Below are 23,325 nucleotides of genomic sequence, written 5' to 3'. Positions count from 1 at the left end.
TCAGTGTACAACTGCGCTCATAAGCACGGCCGAACATCGATATAATCAAGTACAAGGATGCAATTCATACTCCTAGCAGGAAATATACAACTACATAAGGGTTATGTCTAGAAAGAGATGAAGGTGCGCACACTGATACATGTGTATGTCTGTATGTGTATATCTATGTATGTATGAATATCTGAGGGTATATATGTGCTTACATTTTCACTTATGTTCAGGTTTGATAGGTGGATATACAAGTAATCAAAATACAAATAGTCAAAATTAAACAAACTCATCCATAGATCGCCTCCAAACAGATATATATATGTATTTTAAATAAAATTTAAACAAACATTTAAACTAGATCAAACTACAAAAACAAACGTATTTAACTGACTTATCTCAACTTACCAAGTCACCTTTAAAATATACACTCAAAATTAAAATAAGCCAACCTTAAACACACTTATTTAAGTAACCCTCCAAACATTCCATATTTTCACACCATGAGGCGTCTCTATCTCCACCTCATCGGCTCACCCATCCCCACAGCAAAAACAGCACACCCACCCCACATCACGCACACCCCACATTGAAAATCAAAAGAATATCCATTTCCCACTTGAACTTAAAATCAAGAGGTTAACCCTTTGAAAGAATACTAAAACGCAATTACCCCTTCCCCTGCTGAAAATACTCCATTAAGAACCTGTATGCTCGCCCAACTTTAACCCTCCCCCTCTCTCTTTACCCTCTCTACTTCACCCCACTTCCTCTTTCTCTCATCTAAAAAGCTTCCTTCATCCAATATAAACAAGATAACGAACTATCTTTCTAATAGACTCATACCTCAAGCAAGCCGTTCCAGTGTACTCTTCCATCATCACCAGGATTATTTTGCCATCTTTGGTATTTTGATAACCACACTATTGATTCCGAGGTCCATTGCACACTTAATTCAATGCTCAAACTCTATTACTCGTGGGGATAATTACAATGGAATGGTATATCCACCCAATTTCGAATATACTTTGTCAACACTGAGAAAGCATTTGGACCACAGCAAATAACACACAATCAATGCAACAACGAATAAGGCTGCCTGGTATACTTTTCGAAATATCAAGAAGGAGCAGTACGCTTTCACTATATGGGAATATCACTTTCCCCCATGGGCCTATTTTCTGCCCACCTGGATTTATAACCCTGAATGACATTGGACTCCTTCCAATAATGGACTACCCAGGTTGTATCAATTTCTCTTTTCGTATAATTTTCTCCATATAATTATCCGCAACCACTCAAAAAAACTATTTTCAATAATTGTGCTGAAAAGCAAAATAGCGTCCATTCGCAGCTGAACATTTTGCTAACTGCATTTCATTTCCTCTGATGATATGAGCCATTGTTGAAAATCCATGGATTAAGGAAATTAAAATAACCCCTTCTATATATTCCTTTGTCACACAATAAATTCTTAAATCGAATATATCTCTATATGTTGTTTTTTCAGAACCACGAAACTTATATATATATATATATATATATATATACATACACACACACACAGTGTCCCAAAAGAAGTTGAGTCATTAAAACACCAAGGAACGGATATTTATCATAGAGTGGTACTTCCGGTTGAATTTAAATCTGTCAGGTTCATTTGGAACACCCTATATATATGTGTGTGTGTATATATGTGTATATAATTTTGAGGTTGCTATTTTTCAAAGATAGGGTAACCAGTGAAATAAATCGAGGTTAATACAAGAGTGCTCAATACGGAAGTAGAGCAAGTTACATTTTCAATTTGTCTTTACATAAGCAGTAATGTGTTGCTACACAATCATGAGCATGTTTCAGTCTTCTAGTTTTCAGTAGTATGTATGTACATGTATACATATATATGTATGCACATATATGTATACATTATAGATATATATTTCTTAACTCTCACGATGTATCTGCATAAAACGTTTAAATTCTTAATTTTGAAATCCATCATGAAAAAATATGACAAAGATATATATGCATGAAAAAATAATGCAAACAAAAAGACAAAAAAAAACCCCAAACAAAACAAAACAAAAAAACAAAAAAAACGAGGTACAAATTGAATTCTAGCAGTTGAGTACTGTCCATGTCAATATGAAAAAAAAAAAAGAATTGGATCAGAAAAAGGAAAAGCGAATATAGATGTATAATTTTGATTCTGTTGTTCCAATGGGTTAGTTGAGCTTTAAAAAAAAAAAAAAAAAGGAACGACAGAAATCAACCAAAATTAATCACTAAATACAAATTAACTCACAAACTTTTTTTTCTTATTCATATATTAGGTGACCCGAAAAAAACTGCCACCCATGGAATCGTCAATAAAATTCATAACACTCTTCACAATCCAACGTTATTTGGTAAAAATAAACTTTAGTCTATGCTTGACTTGTCCACTTAATTTCATTCATTAATGTCAAACGGTCTTTGTTTTATTGTAAATCTATTGTGTGTGGGGCCATTTTGGTGATCGTCTCATCAGCAAGAGGTGTGATTCTGAATAAACTTTTACACTCACCAAACCATAGTCTTCCATAGTTTTTTATTTGCGGAGTCATCTCAAAAATAATATCTATAATATTAAAAACAACCACCATACTATTCTTATTCAAAACAGAATTCGGTCATTTGGAGACTATTAATGAATGACGATAAAGCAAGGACTGTTGGGTATTCATGATTGAAATTTGGTGGACAAGTCAGACTATAGTTTTATTTGTATCAAAATATAGTTGAATTGCAGAAAGGATTGATGCCATGGATGAATGGAATTTTAAGGTTTTCCTTGTATTTGTGAATGTTTGGATTTGGTATGTGTGCATAGATCATTGTGTGTGTTTGGTGTACATGTGTGTGTGTGTATCTATATTCATTTATATATGTATGCATATGTGTATATATATATTTGTGTGTGTACATGTATATATGTGTGTATATATGTTCATGTATGTATATATATGTGTATGCATTTGTGTGTGTATATATATATATGTGTGTGTGTATATATATGTGTATACGTGTGTGTGTGTGTGTGTGTATATATGTGTACATATATAATATATATGTATGTGTGTGTGTATGTATATATATATCTCTATATATATGTGTATGTGTGTATGTGGTGCGTCCATAAAAGATAAAGTAACTTCTGTCGGAAATCTTAAACAGGAGAGCTCAATGCGTAGCAGAGCAAGAATAACAGCTAAAAGATGAAAAACAGCCAAAATAATCAGTTCGCCATATCTCATTATAAATTTATTTCAACCATGCAGGTAATAGGGCATCTTCAGATGAGGAGCTAAACTAAAGAACGAAAAACCTACCTGCCATCTTGATGTTGCTAAGGGAGTGTTGGGGTGATAGGGAGAATGAGGAGAAGATATACCCCTCCCCCTCGCAACACCAAGACGGCAGATAGATTTTTCGTTCTTTAGTTTAACTCCAACCTTCAACCAGCCTGCTCATCTGAAGATGCCCTTTTACCTATAGGGTTGAAATAAATTCATAACCAGATATAACTAACTGATTACTATTGTGGTTGTTTTCTTATTTTATATATATATATATATATATATATATATATATATATATATATATATATATATATATATAAGGATGTACAAATACAAAAATGAAATTTCAGGCAAAATGGAATGGTTAGTACATGGAATATTGGATAAGCATGATAACAAGCTAGTAGAAGTAAGAACACATACGGAATCTGCCGAAATATTGGTCCTGCTTTATAGATGTGCTGTGATTATTATTTTTATTAGTCTGTTCTCATACTTATCCACTATTCCATTTACTTAACATTTCATATATATGTAAGATATTGATGGGCCGTTTACATTTGTGATTATACATTTACATACAGTAAAAACTATCTTGCATGTGTTTGCTTGCTTGTATTTGTGTGTGCATGGACTGAAAAAAGGTATATATATATGCATGAGGGAGCATAGTGTCATAGCTTAAAAAAGATATATATATATATATATATATATATATATATATATATATATTTTGACAGCAAATTGTTATTCAGGCAAGTTTAATTAAAAAACTAGAGCGTTTTTATTTTTTGTTTAAAATATTTTTTCAAATTATTTTTTTGACTACGACTGATGTAGTTAGTATAGCAGAGATTCAAGATTGTTGTATGCTCCGTCTCAAATATGGAAAGTGCTTGCAATGAGCCACATAACAATCTTAGATCCGTAATACACCAACTACCGCTGAATATTCGAAAAATCACTCGCAGAGTTGAGAAAATAATTTTTTAAAATATGAAAAAAAAAAAAAAAAAAAATAAATCAGTAGATTTCAATTAGATTTGCCTGAACACACACACTATATATATATATATATATATATATATATATATATATATATATATATATGATGAAAATAATGGAAATAGTATTCCGACAACATAGAGAAATAAAAAGGAACAAACCGTATTGTGTTCATCAACGTTTCATCTTTATTTCGAGACTTTCATTCATCCAGAGGAAGTCTCGAAATAAAGATGAAACGTTGATGAACACATAATACGGTTTGTTCCTTTATATATATATATATATATATATATATATATATATATATATATATATTTTATACATAAGAAAAAATAAAATGATGAAAAACTTTTTTTTTTGAATTTACATGATTTATCAACTCATCAAAATTTCAAAAACAAATACTTTAATCAATGATTTTCCTAATTCTATGGATTGAAGAAAAAAAGCCTAATTTTTGAAACTCCATGGAATAAGGACAAAATTTCATTATATATATATATATATATTTTTTTTTTAACTTTTCATGAATTAATAATTAAATAATGTAATTTTTTCATCATTTTATTTTTTTTATATGTACTCTGTTTTTAATATTAAGCCTTTCTTTCTTGATATCAAATATAAAATATGAATGTTCATATTATTCTTTATATATATATATATATATATATATATATATATATATATATATGGATGTAGGTATTTGTGTAAGGACATCTATGTCTAACATAAGTCAGATCGTAGGAGGATTGGGTTTTGGGGGAGGGAGGCAGCATCTGACGAACTGAACGAATGACAGAAATGAAAAATATAAATTTCAAAAAATATCTAAGAGAAAAAAAAACAAAATGGCCGACAACAGAAAAACAAAAGGAGGGTTTCTTCCATTTTGGTTAATCCTGTCTGTCTGTCTGACGATTAATCCATCCACCTGCCCCGGTACAACATTTTTGGAAGTGAGGGTGGTAGACATTCCTCAGTTGGGGCTACCCTGGCTTGGGGGGTTGGGGGGATGGAATGTATACAGTTATCCACAGGCTCTGCCTATCTGTGGTTCTTGGGTCGACTGCGGGGGTTTTCCTACGTCTTGGCCACTTTCGGTTCATTGGATTCGCTGCTGTTGCTGTCCTCACGACTCATGGCTAACTTCTTCATCTGTCGGATGACAGCCGTTGCGTTGTACGCTTGCTGGAAGAGACAGAGAGCAAGAAGAGAGGATGTTAAAAAATGAAGGACAAAATGCGGTAACACAAGGCAGAACTCGTTTTTTTTTTTTTTAGATTTAAAAAATAATTTTTTTTAAGATTAAAAAAATTTATTTTTAGATTTAAAAAAGATTTTTTTTATTAGATTTTTTTTCTTAGATTAAAACAAAATTTTTTTTTAGATTTAAAAAAAATTTTGTTTTTTAGATTAAAAAATTTTTTTTTTAAGATTAAAAAAATTATTTTTAGATTAAAGAAAATTTTTTAGATTATTTTTTTCTTAGATTAAAAAAATTTTTTTTTTTAGATTTAAAAAAAATAAAAAATTTTTTTTTTTTAGATTTAAAAAAAAATAACATTTTTTTTTTTTTTCTTAGATTTTTGGGGATGTGTGCTGTTACAGAAATTTAAGAGAATTCAAAATTTCTGAAAGGTTAAAAATTATTACGAAATGAACCTTGGTTTTACTTTCAGTAGCTTCATAACTCTTGTTTCCCTTATTTTGTCCTTTAATCCTCACATTCCATGAGCGATATTTTTGGCAAAGGGGGAAGAACTGCTGCTTCTTGGTTGGAATCTATTCAGCTAACACATCGTTGGTTAGTTGTTTTCTTGTTTTTTTTACCTTGAAGTAGTATTTATTTTCTCTTTTTTTAGCTTTTTAGATCAAGTGGCTTCATGTGTTGTCAGGTGCGATTTCCATAGACCCCCCCCCCAAAAAAAAAAAAAAAATTCCTGCATAAGAATTACTGGTGTCTTCCTCGGTTTAAAACAAATAACAACAGAAATAAACAAAACAAAAAAACAAACCAAACAAACTTATGAAAATACTAGAACAATCCGCAGATAACATGAATTCTTCAAACAGAACAGTTTTGCATCACTTTTATGTCCTCCTACGACGATTAAAATTAAAATCTAATTATGTTAAACGAGGCTTAGATTACAAAATCTATAATTTGATCGGCTCCACCCTCGCTTCTTCTCTGCACATTCTCTTTTACAGACGTAATGTTACCAGTCTCAGTCTTTTCTATAAATACTATCATAGCACGTATTCTTCAGAATTGCCTTATCTATTCCCTGCTTCCTTTGTTCAAGCTCGTTTGACTCATTGGTTTAGTGGTCTCCATCAATTCAGTATTATGGTACCTCATTGATATCTATATAAAGTGGAATTTTTTGTTGCACTCACATTAATATTAAAACTACTTTTTCTTTATAAAAATTAATAGAACAAACTTAATATACTCAGTCATGGCTATGCAAGAGACTAAAGGTTAACTAATTTGCATATTCTTTGAAAAACGAACTTTCATTAATTCATTTTTCATGGTTTCTTATTGGATAATTGACTTCATTTAGCTATTACGCTCAGTTCTATTTATGCACTTACGGGGCAAACTATGGACACCAAGTGAATTTTTTGTGGCAGGAGGTGCGCAATCCCCAATCACACTTCTCCCGAGTCGACATTGTTAAATACCAGTGGCAAGTGAAGTGTTTGTACAGGACGACTGGAAACAAATGCTGAGATAAGCGGAGAGCACATACAGCGCCTAGAATTCCCAAATGGTCACCCATCTGATACTAATCAGGCTCAACGTTGCTCAACTTCAGTGATCTGACAAAAACCTGTGTGTTAACACAATTATGCCCTGCTAGTTGAGATAAACATCAACATCTTTTAAATCTAAATTGCTTCCTTTGTTCCAGCTTGTTTGATTCGTTGGTCTAGTAGTCTTCATCTATTCGCTGTTTTCATACCTTGTTCTAATACAGCTTCCTATTCCAGTAGCTTCTTTCCAAGAACTGCAGACTTATGGAACTCTCTTCCTACTGACTGTTTTCCTCCTACCCATAACCTTGGTCTTTACAAGTCTAAGGTCAATGGGCATCTTCTGTCGTTGTAATTTTATTGGAATCGGAATCATTAATTGTATTGGAATCAGAGAAAATATTAGAATCGTCCTATGACTAGTTGATATGACATAAGATATGCAAACAAAACCAAGAATCTTGTCGAGACATCTACAGTACAGAGGGGACACAAGGGGGGTCTAAACATCTCTATCTAGCCGGATGTTGTATTACATGTTTCTTCATAAAAAGTCAAGCTGCAACTGAAATCTTACTTCAAATCCTTCCCTGAAATTTTTCATTGATATCTTGAGACCGGTAGAGTCATAAAGAAAGAACAATTTTTTTTTGCTTCTAGTAAAATCAATTCTCTCTATTGCTTTAAAAAACAAAACAAAACGTACTCAGATCTTAAGCTATTTTCTATCTCTACAAAACTATCAGATCATCTGTAGAATACTCTCATCAAATTTGGGCTGGTGAGTTTCTGTCTCATGTGAGGGTTCTTTACGTATCTGTAATTTGATTGCTCCAAATCTTTCTTCTCTGCAATCTCTCTCATACAAAGATGATGTGGCTAATGTCAGTCTTCTGTATAAAATTACGATTATGGCATGTGTTTTCCAGAATTCCTGCTTCCTTTGTTCCAGCTCTTTTGACTCGGTCGAGTGGTCTTCATCAATTTACTGTTTTGATACCTCATTGTAATACAGCTTCCTTTCCAAGAACTGCAGGCTCGTATAAAACCCTCTTCCCCCTACCTACAGTCTTGGCTTTTTCAAGATTAAGGCCAATAAGCATCTCCTGCCTTTGTGATAATCGTCTTCAGTTTTTTTTTTTCTCTTTACATCAAGTGGCTTCATGCCTTGTCTGGAGCGATTTGCTTGCCAGACATGCATAAGACAGCACTTGCTTTGGGACACATTCCCTAACAGAGAAAATGCTGTAGTAATTACATAACTACGATCTAGTTTTTGGCGCTTGCATGCTGTCACTCACAGAGTGCTTAATACGTCGAATATTAGTTTGTTTACAGCTAATAGTTTTCCTCGTGTATTTTTTTCTTTAGTTGGTGTTACTCTTTCTCATCCTGAACAAAGCATATTGCCACTTGAAACGTAAGGGATTATTATTTGGGATCATATCTGTTGCAATATTTTGGGACTATAATGGGGGTACAGTCGGGAGATGCTATTTATAAATGACGCTGTTAGGAACTGACGAATCAAAGTAATTCACGTTCCACTACCAACGAATCTGAAACCAGAATTGCTCCATAAAAATTAAACCTTTTCTGTAGCAACTTCGCATATATTTTCTTCGTGTCAACATGGGAAGAATCTTTTGCTCTGTGGCAAGAACTGTCTACTGAGAACCAGTCACCTCCAGGACTTGTGTAGAACAACTAACCATCGGAAACTGTTCTGAAACTAAACATGGCTTACAACTCTAGAATATCCAACAAAGAACTATGGGAGAGTTAAAATTCTGCAGGTTAGTACAGTCATATTTGGACCTCGATGAATAATATCTAAAATTTAAAAATAACTAGTAGAGAAACCTTATATTGTCCGAGCTTGAATGATCATCAACGAATGTTTCACACTCCCATATTTTATTGTCATCAAAAATACAGGGAGCAGTCAATGAGTACCCCCCTCCCCCGATCTACTTTCATAAAACAACAAAACTTGGCACAGTTATAAGTCTTTCTCTATACAGGAACCATCCAGAGTTACGCATTTCTCTCATTGTTTAATGTGGTTTGTGTCCTTTCAAATACAACCCCCCCCCGGATCACTGTGCGACACTAAACAGACTCCTTTTCACATCTGATTCAATTAAAAAACCTATAAATCAGAAACCACAATTAGTTCACAACTGTAATTTGGCACATAACCCATAGAGTTATAAATTATTGCACATGCAAATTTTTTTTCATACTTTTATCTATGAGGGATTTTCCGTAAGTCATGTTACCTATTTTTTATTCCGCCCGAATGGATAATAAGGGATTGTAAATTACATTGTTATGATGACTGAACTTATGCATTTATGACCTGAAAGTGTCATCTCTTTGTTGTAGATATTGACGGTAGGAGACTCTAAAAAAGGCAACATCTGTCATGGAAGTGTGTCAGAAGCACAGATGCATCAATGAATTCTTCCATGCAGAAAAAATTGAACCAAGAAAATTGTCACATAACCCATAGAGATATAAATCATTGCACATGCAAAATTTCAGCTAGATCAAACAACTGGAAGTGCTTTGGGGCATTACTTATTGAACGCCTCTCATAGTTTGAATATGATTAGAATAGCGGGGGTGCCCGGCATTGCCTGGGGGTTTGTGTGTGTGTGTGGGGGGGAGATGTTAGTAGGCAGACAGGCTTGAACCCATGACGCGAAGGCAGAAAAGACAGTGAAAGAAAACCTGACATCTTACCGCTAGGCCATGACGCGACAGGAAGTGAAAAGCGTTCAAATGTAGCAATGTCGATCAAAAAATTGGCTTGCAGAAATGGTTAAGTGAATGAGTTCACGCAGGCGCAGAAATGAATGTCTGGCTGTAGGCCAGTTAAGCTTCCCACTTTCTGCCCCGTACTTGTTTCCCCACAATGTTAGGGAAAACCAGCCCCCCGCAAAAAAAAGGGGGAACTCTGGCAGTGTTCAAATGAATAGCAATTGTCTGATATGAAGGGTTTCCCCCACATTGATCAAAGCTAATTGCCTTCAAGACGAAGGCCAGGCGGATTGTATTTGCTTTGATTTAGTTTCGCTTTATTTATACAAGAAAAACAAACAAACACTGGAAACCAGGGATTTTTTTAAAAAGTTGATCAAAATAAAGATAGAGACAACGTCCATTTTCGAATCGGAGATATTATAATCTAGGGAGTATAAGAATATAAATGTAACTGACGCGAGAAAGCCGATGAAAAAAGCCTTTCGTGGACATACAAAAATGTGCGCACCCATTTTGCCTTTTATATAATAGACTAGTGGGGGTGCCCGGCGTTACCTGGGTGTTTGGAGGTGTAAAAGAAGAAAAAAAAAGTTTTGGTAGGCAGGTAGGCTTGAACCCGAAGCCTTGCCTTGAGGCAAAGCAAAAAAAAAAGCCGACATCATACGATGACACTAAGAGGGCAGAGAAGTGAGAATGGTTGAAATTAAACGATTAAAAATTTAGTTGAATGAGTTCACACAGGTGCGTGAATTTAATGAGGTCAAACATCACGCTATAGGGAAAATGAAATCCCGCACTTAACTTTGGCTGCAAGCCAGTTTTTTGGATTTTGTTTCTCCAAGAGAGAGTGTCCAAATGAATAAGAATTGTCTGATATGACAAGTTTTCCCGCATTGATAAAAGCTAATTGCTTTCTGGACGTCCCTGGCGGGGAAGCCGAGGAACTGCATTCGCTTCGGTTAGTTTCACTTTATTTATACTAAAAAAACGAACAAACACGCGACAGAACAGAAGAGCGAAAATTTTATAAAAGTCGATCAAAATAAATCTCGAGACTACGTCCCTTCGCAAATCGTAGATATTATGATCTAGGAGGTATATAAAAAGTTCTAAGACATAGTAACCCCCCCCTCCCCCGAGAACCCTGATAAAAAAGCCTTTGCTGGACATACAAAATTGCGCACGCCACTTTTGCCTTTTATATATATAGACTAGCGGGTGTATCTGGCGTTGCCCAGGTGTTTAGAAGTGTGTGTGTGTGTGTGTGTGTGTGTGTTCGGGGGGGGGGGGTAAATCAAAACAAAAGAATAAGCGAACTAATAACCCTGTTTAAATATTATAAAAAAAAAAAACAAACAAATGAACGTGATGCAAACGAAAGATGTTAAAACAAAAACTAAAAAAAAGAAAACGCGGACGTGATGGAACCCCCCCCCCCCAAAAAAAAAAACGAACGATGTTAAAACTTCTTTTAAAAAATCTGAAAAAAAGAAAAAAAAAGAAACAGCGAACGCAAAAAATAGGTGTGTGTGTGTGTGTTTTGGCGGGGGTAGATGGAAACGAACAAAAACAAACACATACCTACATACAAACAAACATACATACACACATTTTCGCTTTTATATATATAGACTAGCAGGGGTAACCAGCGTTACCTGGGTGTGTCTTGATGAGTGGGTAAATCAAAACAAAAGAATAAGCGAAGTAATAAAAACTAAATGGAAACTAAAAGTAATAACCTTGTTTAGATATTCAAAAAACGAACAAAAACAACAAAAAAAAGTTTTAGGACGAAGGTAGGCTCGAACCCAAAGCCTTTGAGGTTAATAGTCTGATGACATAACACGACACTGCAAAGGCAGTAACTTTAGATGCGTCAAAAATAAGTGTTTATAAACCCAGGTGGTTTTCTAGGTCAAATCTCATGCCATAGCAGCAGCAGCAGCAGCAGGAGCAGTAGAGAGAAAATGAATTCACAGCGCGAATTTTGTAAGATAAAAGTCGCTGAAATAAAAAACTTTTACAACGTCATTTCGTAAGTGTTACATATTATCATCTCGATAGCATATAAAAAGTATTAAGAAATAGTACTCCCCACTGAGAATCCCGGCGAAAAAAGCCTTTAGCGGACATACAGAAAAATGCACACACACACACAAACACATTTTCACTAAAGAAGATTCCTTAACGCAATGATCATTATGAAAGATTTATAAAGAATAAAACTTTGTATCTTTGTTTTATACAAATTCTTTTAAACTTCTTATTTTGGCATTGCTTTTTTTTGGGGGGGGGGTGAGGAGTGGATAATACCTAAACCATAGAAAACAAAAGCAACTGGCACAAGCTTCGGATGTCGAACAGAGACAAAACTTTAGGTCATGAATGCATAAGTTCAGTCATCATAACAATGCAATCCGTTTTGATCCACTCTGGCAGAATAAAAAATAGGAGGCATTACGTTCGGAACGCCTCTCATATTATAATGTTTTTTTTTTTTTGCTCAGGAATCATCACTTATCAAGGCCTGGAAGCCACTCGAGGATAAGGGTTAATGGGTATACATTAATCAATAAAAGATTTTTACGACGTTGTTTCGTAAGTGTTACATATTATGATCTCGATAGCATATAAAAAAGTTATAAGAAACAGTAAACTCCCCCTCTTCCCCCAGAGAATCCCGGGGAAAAAAGCCTTTGGCGGACATACACAAAAATGCACACACACACACACACACACACACACACACACACACACACACACACACACACACACACACATTTTTGCTTTTATATATATAGATGTTCCAAACCCTATTCTGCATGCCACAGGATCACCTACAAATAAATAATTATTGTGTTTTTGTTCATCAATCGATTTGACTTACTTTCCATTTGATTTTTGCAAAATTCTTTTTCATCTGGGCACTGACTGATGCATGGATGTTCTTGTCCAATGCTGTATTTCCACTGATCCTGCAAATAAAACAGTGAATATTTTTTGAGGTTAGGATTGATCAATTGTAGATTATTTGAACTGTTGTTCTCATCTTGAGTGTTATTTGCTTCGTGTTGTGTTTCTGGATTTTTTTTTTCAAAGAAGAAGAAGGTAGAGGAGTACATCAACCGAAATGCTGTTTTGAAAAAAAACAGTCAAGATGAGAATGGTTATCTGAATAATTGAAATAATAAAGTCAATAAATAATGAATAATTTAAATAATAAAGTCAATGAATAATAAATAATTGAAATAATAAAGTCAATACATAATGAATAATTGAAATAATAAAGTCAATACATAATGAATAATTGAAATAATAAAGTCAATAAATAATAAATAATTTAAATAATAAAGTCAATACATAATAAATAATTTAAATAATAAAGTCAATACATAATGAATAATTGAAATAATAAAGTCAATAATAAATAAATAATTGAAATAATAAAGTCAATAAATAATAAATAATTTAAATAATAAAGTCAATAAATAATAAATAATTTAAATAATAAAGTCAATACATAATGAATAATTTAAATAATAAAGTCAATAAATAATAAATAATTGAAATAATAAAGTCAATACATAATGAATAATTGAAATAATAAAGTCAATACATAATAAATAATTGAAATAATAAAGTCAATAAATAATAAATAATTTAAATAATAAAGTCAATAAATAATAAATAATTTAAATAATAAAGTCAATACATAATGAATAATTGAAATAATAAAGTCAATACATAATGAATAATTGAAATAATAAAGTCAATAAATAATAAATAATTTAAATAATAAAGTCAATAAATAATAAATAATTTAAATAATAAAGTCAATACATAATGAATAATTGAAATAATAAAGTCAATACATAATAAATAATTGAAATAATAAAGTCAATAAATAATAAATAATTTAAATAATAAAGTCAATAAATAATAAATAATTTAAATAATAAAGTCAATACATAATGAATAATTTAAATAATAAAGTCAATAAATAATAAATAATTGAAATAATAAAGTCAATACATAATGAATAATTGAAATAATAAAGTCAATACATAATAAATAATTGAAATAATAAAGTCAATAAATAATAAATAATTTAAATAATAAAGTCAATAAATAATAAATAATTTAAATTATAAAATCAATAAATAATAAATAATTTAAATAATAAAGTCAATACATAATGAATAATTGAAATAATAAAGTCAATAAATAATAAATAATTGAAATAATAAAGTCAATACATAATGAATAATTGAAATAATAAAGTCAATAAATAATAAATAATTGAAATAATAAAGTCAATAAATAATAAATAATTTAAATAATAAAGTCAATAAATAATAAATAATTTAAATAATAAAGTCAATACATAATGAATAATTGAAATAATAAAGTCAATAATAAATAAATAATTGAAATAATAAAGTCAATAAATAATAAATAATTTAAATAATAAAGTCAATAAATAATAAATAATTCAAATAATAAAGTCAATAAATAATAAATAATTTAAATAATAAAGTCAATACATAATAAATAATTGAAATAATAAAGTCAATAATAAATAAATAATTGAAATAATAAAGTCAATAAATAATAAATAATTGAAATAATAAAGTCAATAAATAATAAATAATTTAAATAATAAAGTCAATAAATAATAAATAATTGAAATAATAAAGTCAATAAATAAAAAATAATTGAAATAATAAAGTCAATAAATAATAAATAATTTAAATAATAAAGTCAATAAATAATAAATAATTTAAATAATAAAGTCAATAATAAATAAATAATTTAAATAATAAAGTCAATAAATAATAAATAATTTAAATAATAAAGTCAATAAATAATAAATAATTTAAATAATAAAGTCAATAAATAATAAATAATTGAAATAATAAAGTCAATAAATAATAAATAATTGAAATAATAAAGTCAATAAATAATAAATAATTGAAATAATAAAGTCAATAAATAATAAATAATTTAAATAATAAAGTCAATAAATAATAAATAATTTAAATAATAAAGTCAATAAATAATAAATAATTTAAATAATAAAGTCAATAAATAATAAATAATTGAAATAATAAAGTCAATAAATAATAAATAATTTAAATAATAAAGTCAATAAATAATAAATAATTTAAATAATAAAGTCAATAAATAATAAATAATTGAAATAATAAAGTCAATAAATAATAAATAATTTAAATAATAAAGTCAATAATAAATAAATAATTGAAATAATAAAGTCAATAAATAATAAATAATTGAAATAATAAAGTCAATAAATAATAAATAATTGAAATAATAAAGTCAATAAATAATAAATAATTTAAATAATAAAGTCAATACATAATGAATAATTGAAATAATAAAGTCAATAATAAATAAATAATTGAAATAATAAAGTCAATAAATAATAAATAATTTAAATAATAAAGTCAATAAATAATAAATAATTTAAATAATAAAGTCAATAAATAATAAATAATTTAAATATTAAAGTCAATAAATAATAAATAATTTAAATATTAAAGTCAATAATAAATAAATAATTGAAATAATAAAGTCAATAATAAATAAATAATTGAAATAATAAAGTCAATAAATAATAAATAATTGAAATAATAAAGTCAATAAATAATAAATAATTTAAATAATAAAGTCAATAAATAATAAATAATTGAAATAATAAAGTCAATAAATAATAACAAATTGAAATAATAAAGTCAATAAATAATAAATAATTTAAATAATAAAGTCAATAAATAATAAATAATTTAAATAATAAAGTCAATAAATAATAAATAATTTAAATAATAAAGTCAATAATAAATAAATAATTGAAATAATAAAGTCAATAAATAATAAATAATTGAAATAATAAAGTCAATAAATAATAAATAATTGAAATAATAAAGTCAATAAATAATAAATAATTTCAATAATAAAGTCAATAAATAATAAATAATTTAAATAATAAAGTCAATAAATAATAAATAATTGAAATAATAAAGTCAATAAATAATAAATAATTGAAATAATAAAGTCAATAATTAATAACAAATTGAAATAATAAAGTCAATAAATAATAAATAATTTAAATAATAAAGTCAATAAATAATAAATAATTAGAATAATAAAGTCAATAAATAATAAATAATTTAAATAATAAAGTCAATAATAAATAAATAATTGAAATAATAAAGTCAATAAATAATAAATAATTTAAATAATAAAGTCAATAAATAATAAATAATTTAAAAAATAAAGTCAATAAATAATAAATAATTGAAATAATAAAGTCAATAAATAATAAATAATTTAAATAATAAAGTCAATAAATAATGAATAATTTAAATAATAAAGTCAATAAATAATAAATAATTTAAATAATAAAGTCAATAAATAATAAATAATTAAAATAATAAAGTCAATAAATAATAAATAATTTAAATAATAAAGTCAATAAATAATAAATAATTTAAATAATAAAGTCAATAAATAATAATTAATTTAAATAATAAAGTCAATAAATAATAAATAATTAAAATAATTAAGTCAATAAATAATAAATAATTTAAATAATAAAGTCAATAAATAATAAATAATTAAAATAATAAAGTCAATAAATAATAAATAATTTAAATAATAAAGTCAATAAATAATAAATAATAAATAATTTAAATAATAAAGTCAATAAATAATAAATAATTAAAATAATAAAGTCAATAAATAATAAATAATTGATATAATAATGTCAATAAATAATAAATAATTGAAATAATAAAGTCAATAAATAATAACTAATTGAAATAATAAAGTCAATAAATAATAAATAATTTAAATAATAAAGTCAATAAATAATAAATAATTGAAATAATAAAGTCAATAAATAATAACTAATTGAAATAATAAAGTCAATAAATAATAAATAATTTAAATAATAAAGTCAATAAATAATAAATAATTTAAATAATAAAGTCAATAAATAATAAATAACTTAAATAATAAAGTCAATAAATAATAACTAATTGAAATAATAAAGTCAATAAATAATAAATAATTTAAATAATAAAGTCAATAAATAATAAATAATTTAAATTATAAAATCAATAAATAATAAATAATTGAAATAATAAAGTCAATAAATAATAAATAATTTAAATAATAAAGTCAATAAATAATAAATAATTTAAATAATAAAGTCAATAAATAATAACTAATTGAAATAATAAAGTCAATAAATAATAAATAATTTAAATAATAAAGTCAATAAATAATAAATAATTTAAATAATAAAATCAATAAATAATAAATAATTTAAATAATAAAGTCAATAAATAATAAATAATTTAAATAATAAAGTCAATAAATAATAAATAATTTAAATTATAAAATCAATAAATAATAAATAATTTAAATAATAAAGTCAATAAATAATAAATAATTGAAATAATAAAGTCAATAAATAATAACTAATTGAAATAATAAAGTCAATAAATAATAAATAATTTAAATAATAAAGTCAATAAATAATAAATAATTGAAATAATAAAGTCAATAAATAATAACTAATTGAAATAATAAAGTCAATAAATAATAAATAATTTAAATAATAAAGTCAATAAATAATAAATAATTTAAATAATAAAGTCAATAAATAATAAATAATTGAAATAATAAAGTCAATAAATAATAAATAATTGAAATAATAAAGTCAATAAATAATAAATAATTGAAATAATAAAGTAAATAAATAATAAATAATTTAAATAATAAAGTCAATAAATAATAAATAATTTAAATAATAAAGTCAATAAATAATAAATAATTGAAATAATAAAGTCAATAAATAATAACTAATTGAAATAATAAAGTCAATAAATAATAAATAATTTAAATAATAAAGTCAATAAATAATAAATAATTTAAATAATAAAGTCAATAAATAATAAATAATTTAAATAATAAAGTCAATAAATAATAAATAATTGAAATAATAAAGTCAATAAATAATAACTAATTGAAATAATAAAGTCAATAAATAATAAATAATTTAAATAATAAAGTCAATAAATAATAAATAATTTAAATAATAAAGTCAATAAATAATAAATAATTGAAATAATACAGTCAATAAATAATAACTAATTGAAATAATAAAGTCAATAAATAATAAATAATTTAAATAATAAAGTCAATAAATAATAAATAATTTAAATAATAAAGTCAATAAATAATAAATAATTTAAATAATAAAGTCAATAAACAATAAATAATTGAAATAATAAAGTCAATAAATAATAACTAATTGAAATAATAAAGTCAATAAATAATAAATAATTTAAATAATAAAGTCAATAAATAATAAATAATTGAAAAAAATAAAGTCAATAAATAATAACTAATTGAAATAATAAAGTCAATAAATAATAAATAATTTAAATAATAAAGTCAATAAATAATAAATAATTTAAATAATAAAGTCAATAAATAATAAATAATTTAAATAATAAAGTCAATAAATAATAAATAATTTAAATAATAAAGTCAATAAATAATAAATAATTTAAATAATAAAGTCAATAAATAATAAATAATTTAAATTATAAAATCAATAAATAATAAATAATTGAAATAATAAAGTCAATAAATAATAAATAATTTAAATAATAAAGTCAATAAATAATAAATAATTGAAATAATAAAGTCAATAAATAATAAATAATTTAAATTATAAAATCAATAAATAATAACTAATTGAAATAATAAAGTCAATAAATAATAAATAATTTAAATAATAAAGTCAATAAATAATAAATAATTTAAATAATAAAGTCAATAAATAATAACTAATTGAAATAATAAAGTCAATAAATAATAAATAATTTAAATAATAAAGTCAATAAATAATAAATAATTTAAATAATAAAGTCAATAAATAATAAATAATTTAAATAATAAAGTCAATAAATAATAAATAATTTAAATAATAAAGTCAATAAATAATAACTAATTGAAATAATAAAGTCAATAAATAATAAATAATTTAAATAATAAAGTCAATAAATAATAAATAATTTAAATAATAAAGTCAATAAATAATAAATAATTTAAATTATAAAATCAATAAATAATAAATAATTTAAATAATAAAGTCAATAAATAATAAATAATTGAAATAATAAAGTCAATAAATAATAAATAATTTAAATAATAAAGTCAATAAATAATAAATAATTGAAATAATAAAGTCAATAAATAATAACTAATTGAAATAATAAAGTCAATAAATAATAAATAATTGAAATAATAAAGTCAATAAATAATAAATAATTTAAATAATAAAGTCAATAAATAATAACTAATTGAAATAATAAAGTCAATAAATAATAAATAATTTAAATAATAAAGTCAATAAATAATAAATAATTTAAATAATAAAGTCAATAAATAATAACTAATTGAAATAATAAAGTCAATAAATAATAAATAATTTAAATAATAAAGTCAATAAATAATAAATAATTTAAATAATAAAGTCAATAAATAATAAATAATTTAAATTATAAAATCAATAAATAATAAATAATTTAAATAATAAAGTCAATAAATAATAAATAATTTAAATAATAAAGTCAATAAATAATAAATAATTTAAATAATAAAGTCAATAAATAATAAATAATTTAAATAATAAAGTCAATAAATAATAACTAATTGAAATAATAAAGTCAATAAATAATAAATAATTTAAATAATAAAGTCAATAAATAATAAATAATTTAAATAATAAAGTCAATAAATAATAAATAATTTAAATAATAAAGTCAATAAATAATAAATAATTTAAATAATAAAGTCAATAAATAATAAATAATTTAAATTATAAAATCAATAAATAATAAATAATTTAAATAATAAAGTCAATAAATAATAAATAATTTAAATAATAAAGTCAATAAATAATAAATAATTTAAATAATAAAGTCAATAAATAATAAATAATTTAAATAATAAAGTCAATAAATAATAACTAATTGAAATAATAAAGTCAATAAATAATAAATAATTTAAATAATAAAGTCAATAAATAATAAATAATTTAAATAATAAAGTCAATAAATAATAAATAATTTAAATTATAAAATCAATAAATAATAAATAATTTAAATAATAAAGTCAATAAATAATAACTAATTGAAATAATAAAGTCAATAAATAATAAATAATTTAAATAATAAAGTCAATAAATAATAAATAATTTAAATAATAAAGTCAATAAATAATAACTAATTGAAATAATAAAGTCAATAAATAATAAATAATTTAAATAATAAAGTCAATAAATAATAAATAATTTAAATAATAAAGTCAATAAATAATAAATAATTTAAATTATAAAATCAATAAATAATAAATAATTTAAATAATAAAGTCAATAAATAATAAATAATTTAAATAATAAAGTCAATAAATAATAAATAATTTAAATAATAAAGTCAATAAATAATAAATAATTTAAATAATAAAGTCAATAAATAATAACTAATTGAAATAATAAAGTCAATAAATAATAAATAATTGAAATAATAAAGTCAATAAATAATAAATAATTTAAATAATAAAGTCAATAAATAATAAATAATTTAAATTATAAAATCAATAAATAATAAATAATTGAAATAATAAAGTCAATAAATAATAAATAATTTAAATAATAAAGTCAATAAATAATAAATAATTTAAATAATAAAGTCAATAAATAATAAATAATTTAAATAATAAAGTCAATAAATAATAAATAATTTAAATAATAAAGTCAATAAATAATAAATAATTGAAATAATAAAGTCAATAAATAATAAATAATTGAAAAAAATAAAGTCAATAAATAATAACTAATTGAAATAATAAAGTCAATAAATAATAAATAATTTAAATAATAAAGTCAATAAATAATAAATAATTTAAATAATAAAGTCAATAAATAATAAATAATTTAAATGATAAAGTCAATAAATAATAAATAATTTAAATAATAAAGTCAATAAATAATAAATAATTTAAATAATAAAGTCAATAAATAATAAATAATTTAAATTATAAAATCAATAAATAATAAATAATTGAAATAATAAAGTCAATAAATAATAAATAATTTAAATAATAAAGTCAATAAATAATAAATAATTGAAATAATAAAGTCAATAAATAATAAATAATTTAAATTATAAAATCAATAAATAATAACTAATTGAAATAATAAAGTCAATAAATAATAAATAATTTAAATAATAAAGTCAATAAATAATAAATAATTTAAATAATAAAGTCAATAAATAATAACTAATTGAAATAATAAAGTCAATAAATAATAAATAATTTAAATAATAAAGTCAATAAATAATAAATAATTTAAATAATAAAGTCAATAAATAATAAATAATTTAAATAATAAAGTCAATAAATAATAAATAATTTAAATAATAAAGTCAATAAATAATAACTAATTGAAATAATAAAGTCAATAAATAATAAATAATTTAAATAATAAAGTCAATAAATAATAAATAATTTAAATAATAAAGTCAATAAATAATAAATAATTTAAATTATAAAATCAATAAATAATAAATAATTTAAATAATAAAGTCAATAAATAATAAATAATTGAAATAATAAAGTCAATAAATAATAAATAATTTAAATAATAAAGTCAATAAATAATAAATAATTGAAATAATAAAGTCAATAAATAATAACTAATTGAAATAATAAAGTCAATAAATAATAAATAATTGAAATAATAAAGTCAATAAATAATAAATAATTTAAATAATAAAGTCAATAAATAATAACTAATTGAAATAATAAAGTCAATAAATAATAAATAATTTAAATAATAAAGTCAATAAATAATAAATAATTTAAATAATAAAGTCAATAAATAATAACTAATTGAAATAATAAAGTCAATAAATAATAAATAATTTAAATAATAAAGTCAATAAATAATAAATAATTTAAATAATAAAGTCAATAAATAATAAATAATTTAAATTATAAAATCAATAAATAATAAATAATTTAAATAATAAAGTCAATAAATAATAAATAATTTAAATAATAAAGTCAATAAATAATAAATAATTTAAATAATAAAGTCAATAAATAATAAATAATTTAAATAATAAAGTCAATAAATAATAACTAATTGAAATAATAAAGTCAATAAATAATAAATAATTTAAATAATAAAGTCAATAAATAATAAATAATTTAAATAATAAAGTCAATAAATAATAAATAATTTAAATAATAAAGTCAATAAATAATAAATAATTTAAATAATAAAGTCAATAAATAATAAATAATTTAAATTATAAAATCAATAAATAATAAATAATTTAAATAATAAAGTCAATAAATAATAAATAATTTAAATAATAAAGTCAATAAATAATAAATAATTTAAATAATAAAGTCAATAAATAATAAATAATTTAAATAATAAAGTCAATAAATAATAACTAATTGAAATAATAAAGTCAATAAATAATAAATAATTTAAATAATAAAGTCAATAAATAATAAATAATTTAAATAATAAAGTCAATAAATAATAAATAATTTAAATTATAAAATCAATAAATAATAAATAATTTAAATAATAAAGTCAATAAATAATAACTAATTGAAATAATAAAGTCAATAAATAATAAATAATTTAAATAATAAAGTCAATAAATAATAAATAATTTAAATAATAAAGTCAATAAATAATAACTAATTGAAATAATAAAGTCAATAAATAATAAATAATTTAAATAATAAAGTCAATAAATAATAAATAATTTAAATAATAAAGTCAATAAATAATAAATAATTTAAATTATAAAATCAATAAATAATAAATAATTTAAATAATAAAGTCAATAAATAATAAATAATTTAAATAATAAAGTCAATAAATAATAAATAATTTAAATAATAAAGTCAATAAATAATAAATAATTTAAATAATAAAGTCAATAAATAATAACTAATTGAAATAATAAAGTCAATAAATAATAAATAATTGAAATAATAAAGTCAATAAATAATAAATAATTTAAATAATAAAGTCAATAAATAATAAATAATTTAAATTATAAAATCAATAAATAATAAATAATTGAAATAATAAAGTCAATAAATAATAAATAATTTAAATAATAAAGTCAATAAATAATAAATAATTTAAATAATAAAGTCAATAAATAATAAATAATTTAAATAATAAAGTCAATAAATAATAAATAATTTAAATAATAAAGTCAATAAATAATAAATAATTGAAATAATAAAGTCAATAAATAATAAATAATTTAAATAATAAAGTCAATAAATAATAAATAATTTAAATTATAAAATCAATAAATAA

At 22.6% G+C, this 23,325-nt stretch overlaps 1 protein-coding gene across 1 annotated transcript in view; it reads right to left on the bottom strand.

Moving 5' to 3' along the window:
- Positions 1 to 5,085: 5,085 nt before the first annotated feature.
- Positions 5,086 to 23,325, bottom strand: part of LOC145260630 (calcium/calmodulin-dependent protein kinase type 1-like) — a 275,431-nt gene continuing 257,191 nt past the window's right edge. Inside the window, exons 9-10 of the mRNA XM_080118951.1 lie at positions 12,760 to 12,847; positions 5,086 to 5,528 (exon numbers count right to left, since the gene is read on the bottom strand). Coding sequence (XP_079975077.1) covers positions 5,421 to 5,528; positions 12,760 to 12,847 — 196 coding nt within the window. The 3' untranslated portion in view covers positions 5,086 to 5,420. The remainder of the gene's footprint in view (positions 5,529 to 12,759; positions 12,848 to 23,325) is intronic.

The sequence above is a fragment of the Euprymna scolopes genome, chromosome 36 (assembly GCF_053919585.1).
Source record: "Euprymna scolopes isolate OS-2025 chromosome 36, ASM5391958v1, whole genome shotgun sequence".
Lineage (NCBI taxonomy): Eukaryota > Metazoa > Mollusca > Cephalopoda > Sepiida > Sepiolidae > Euprymna > Euprymna scolopes.
The sequence above is the reverse complement of the archived record's forward strand: the minus strand, read 5'-3'. Positions and strand labels throughout refer to the sequence as shown.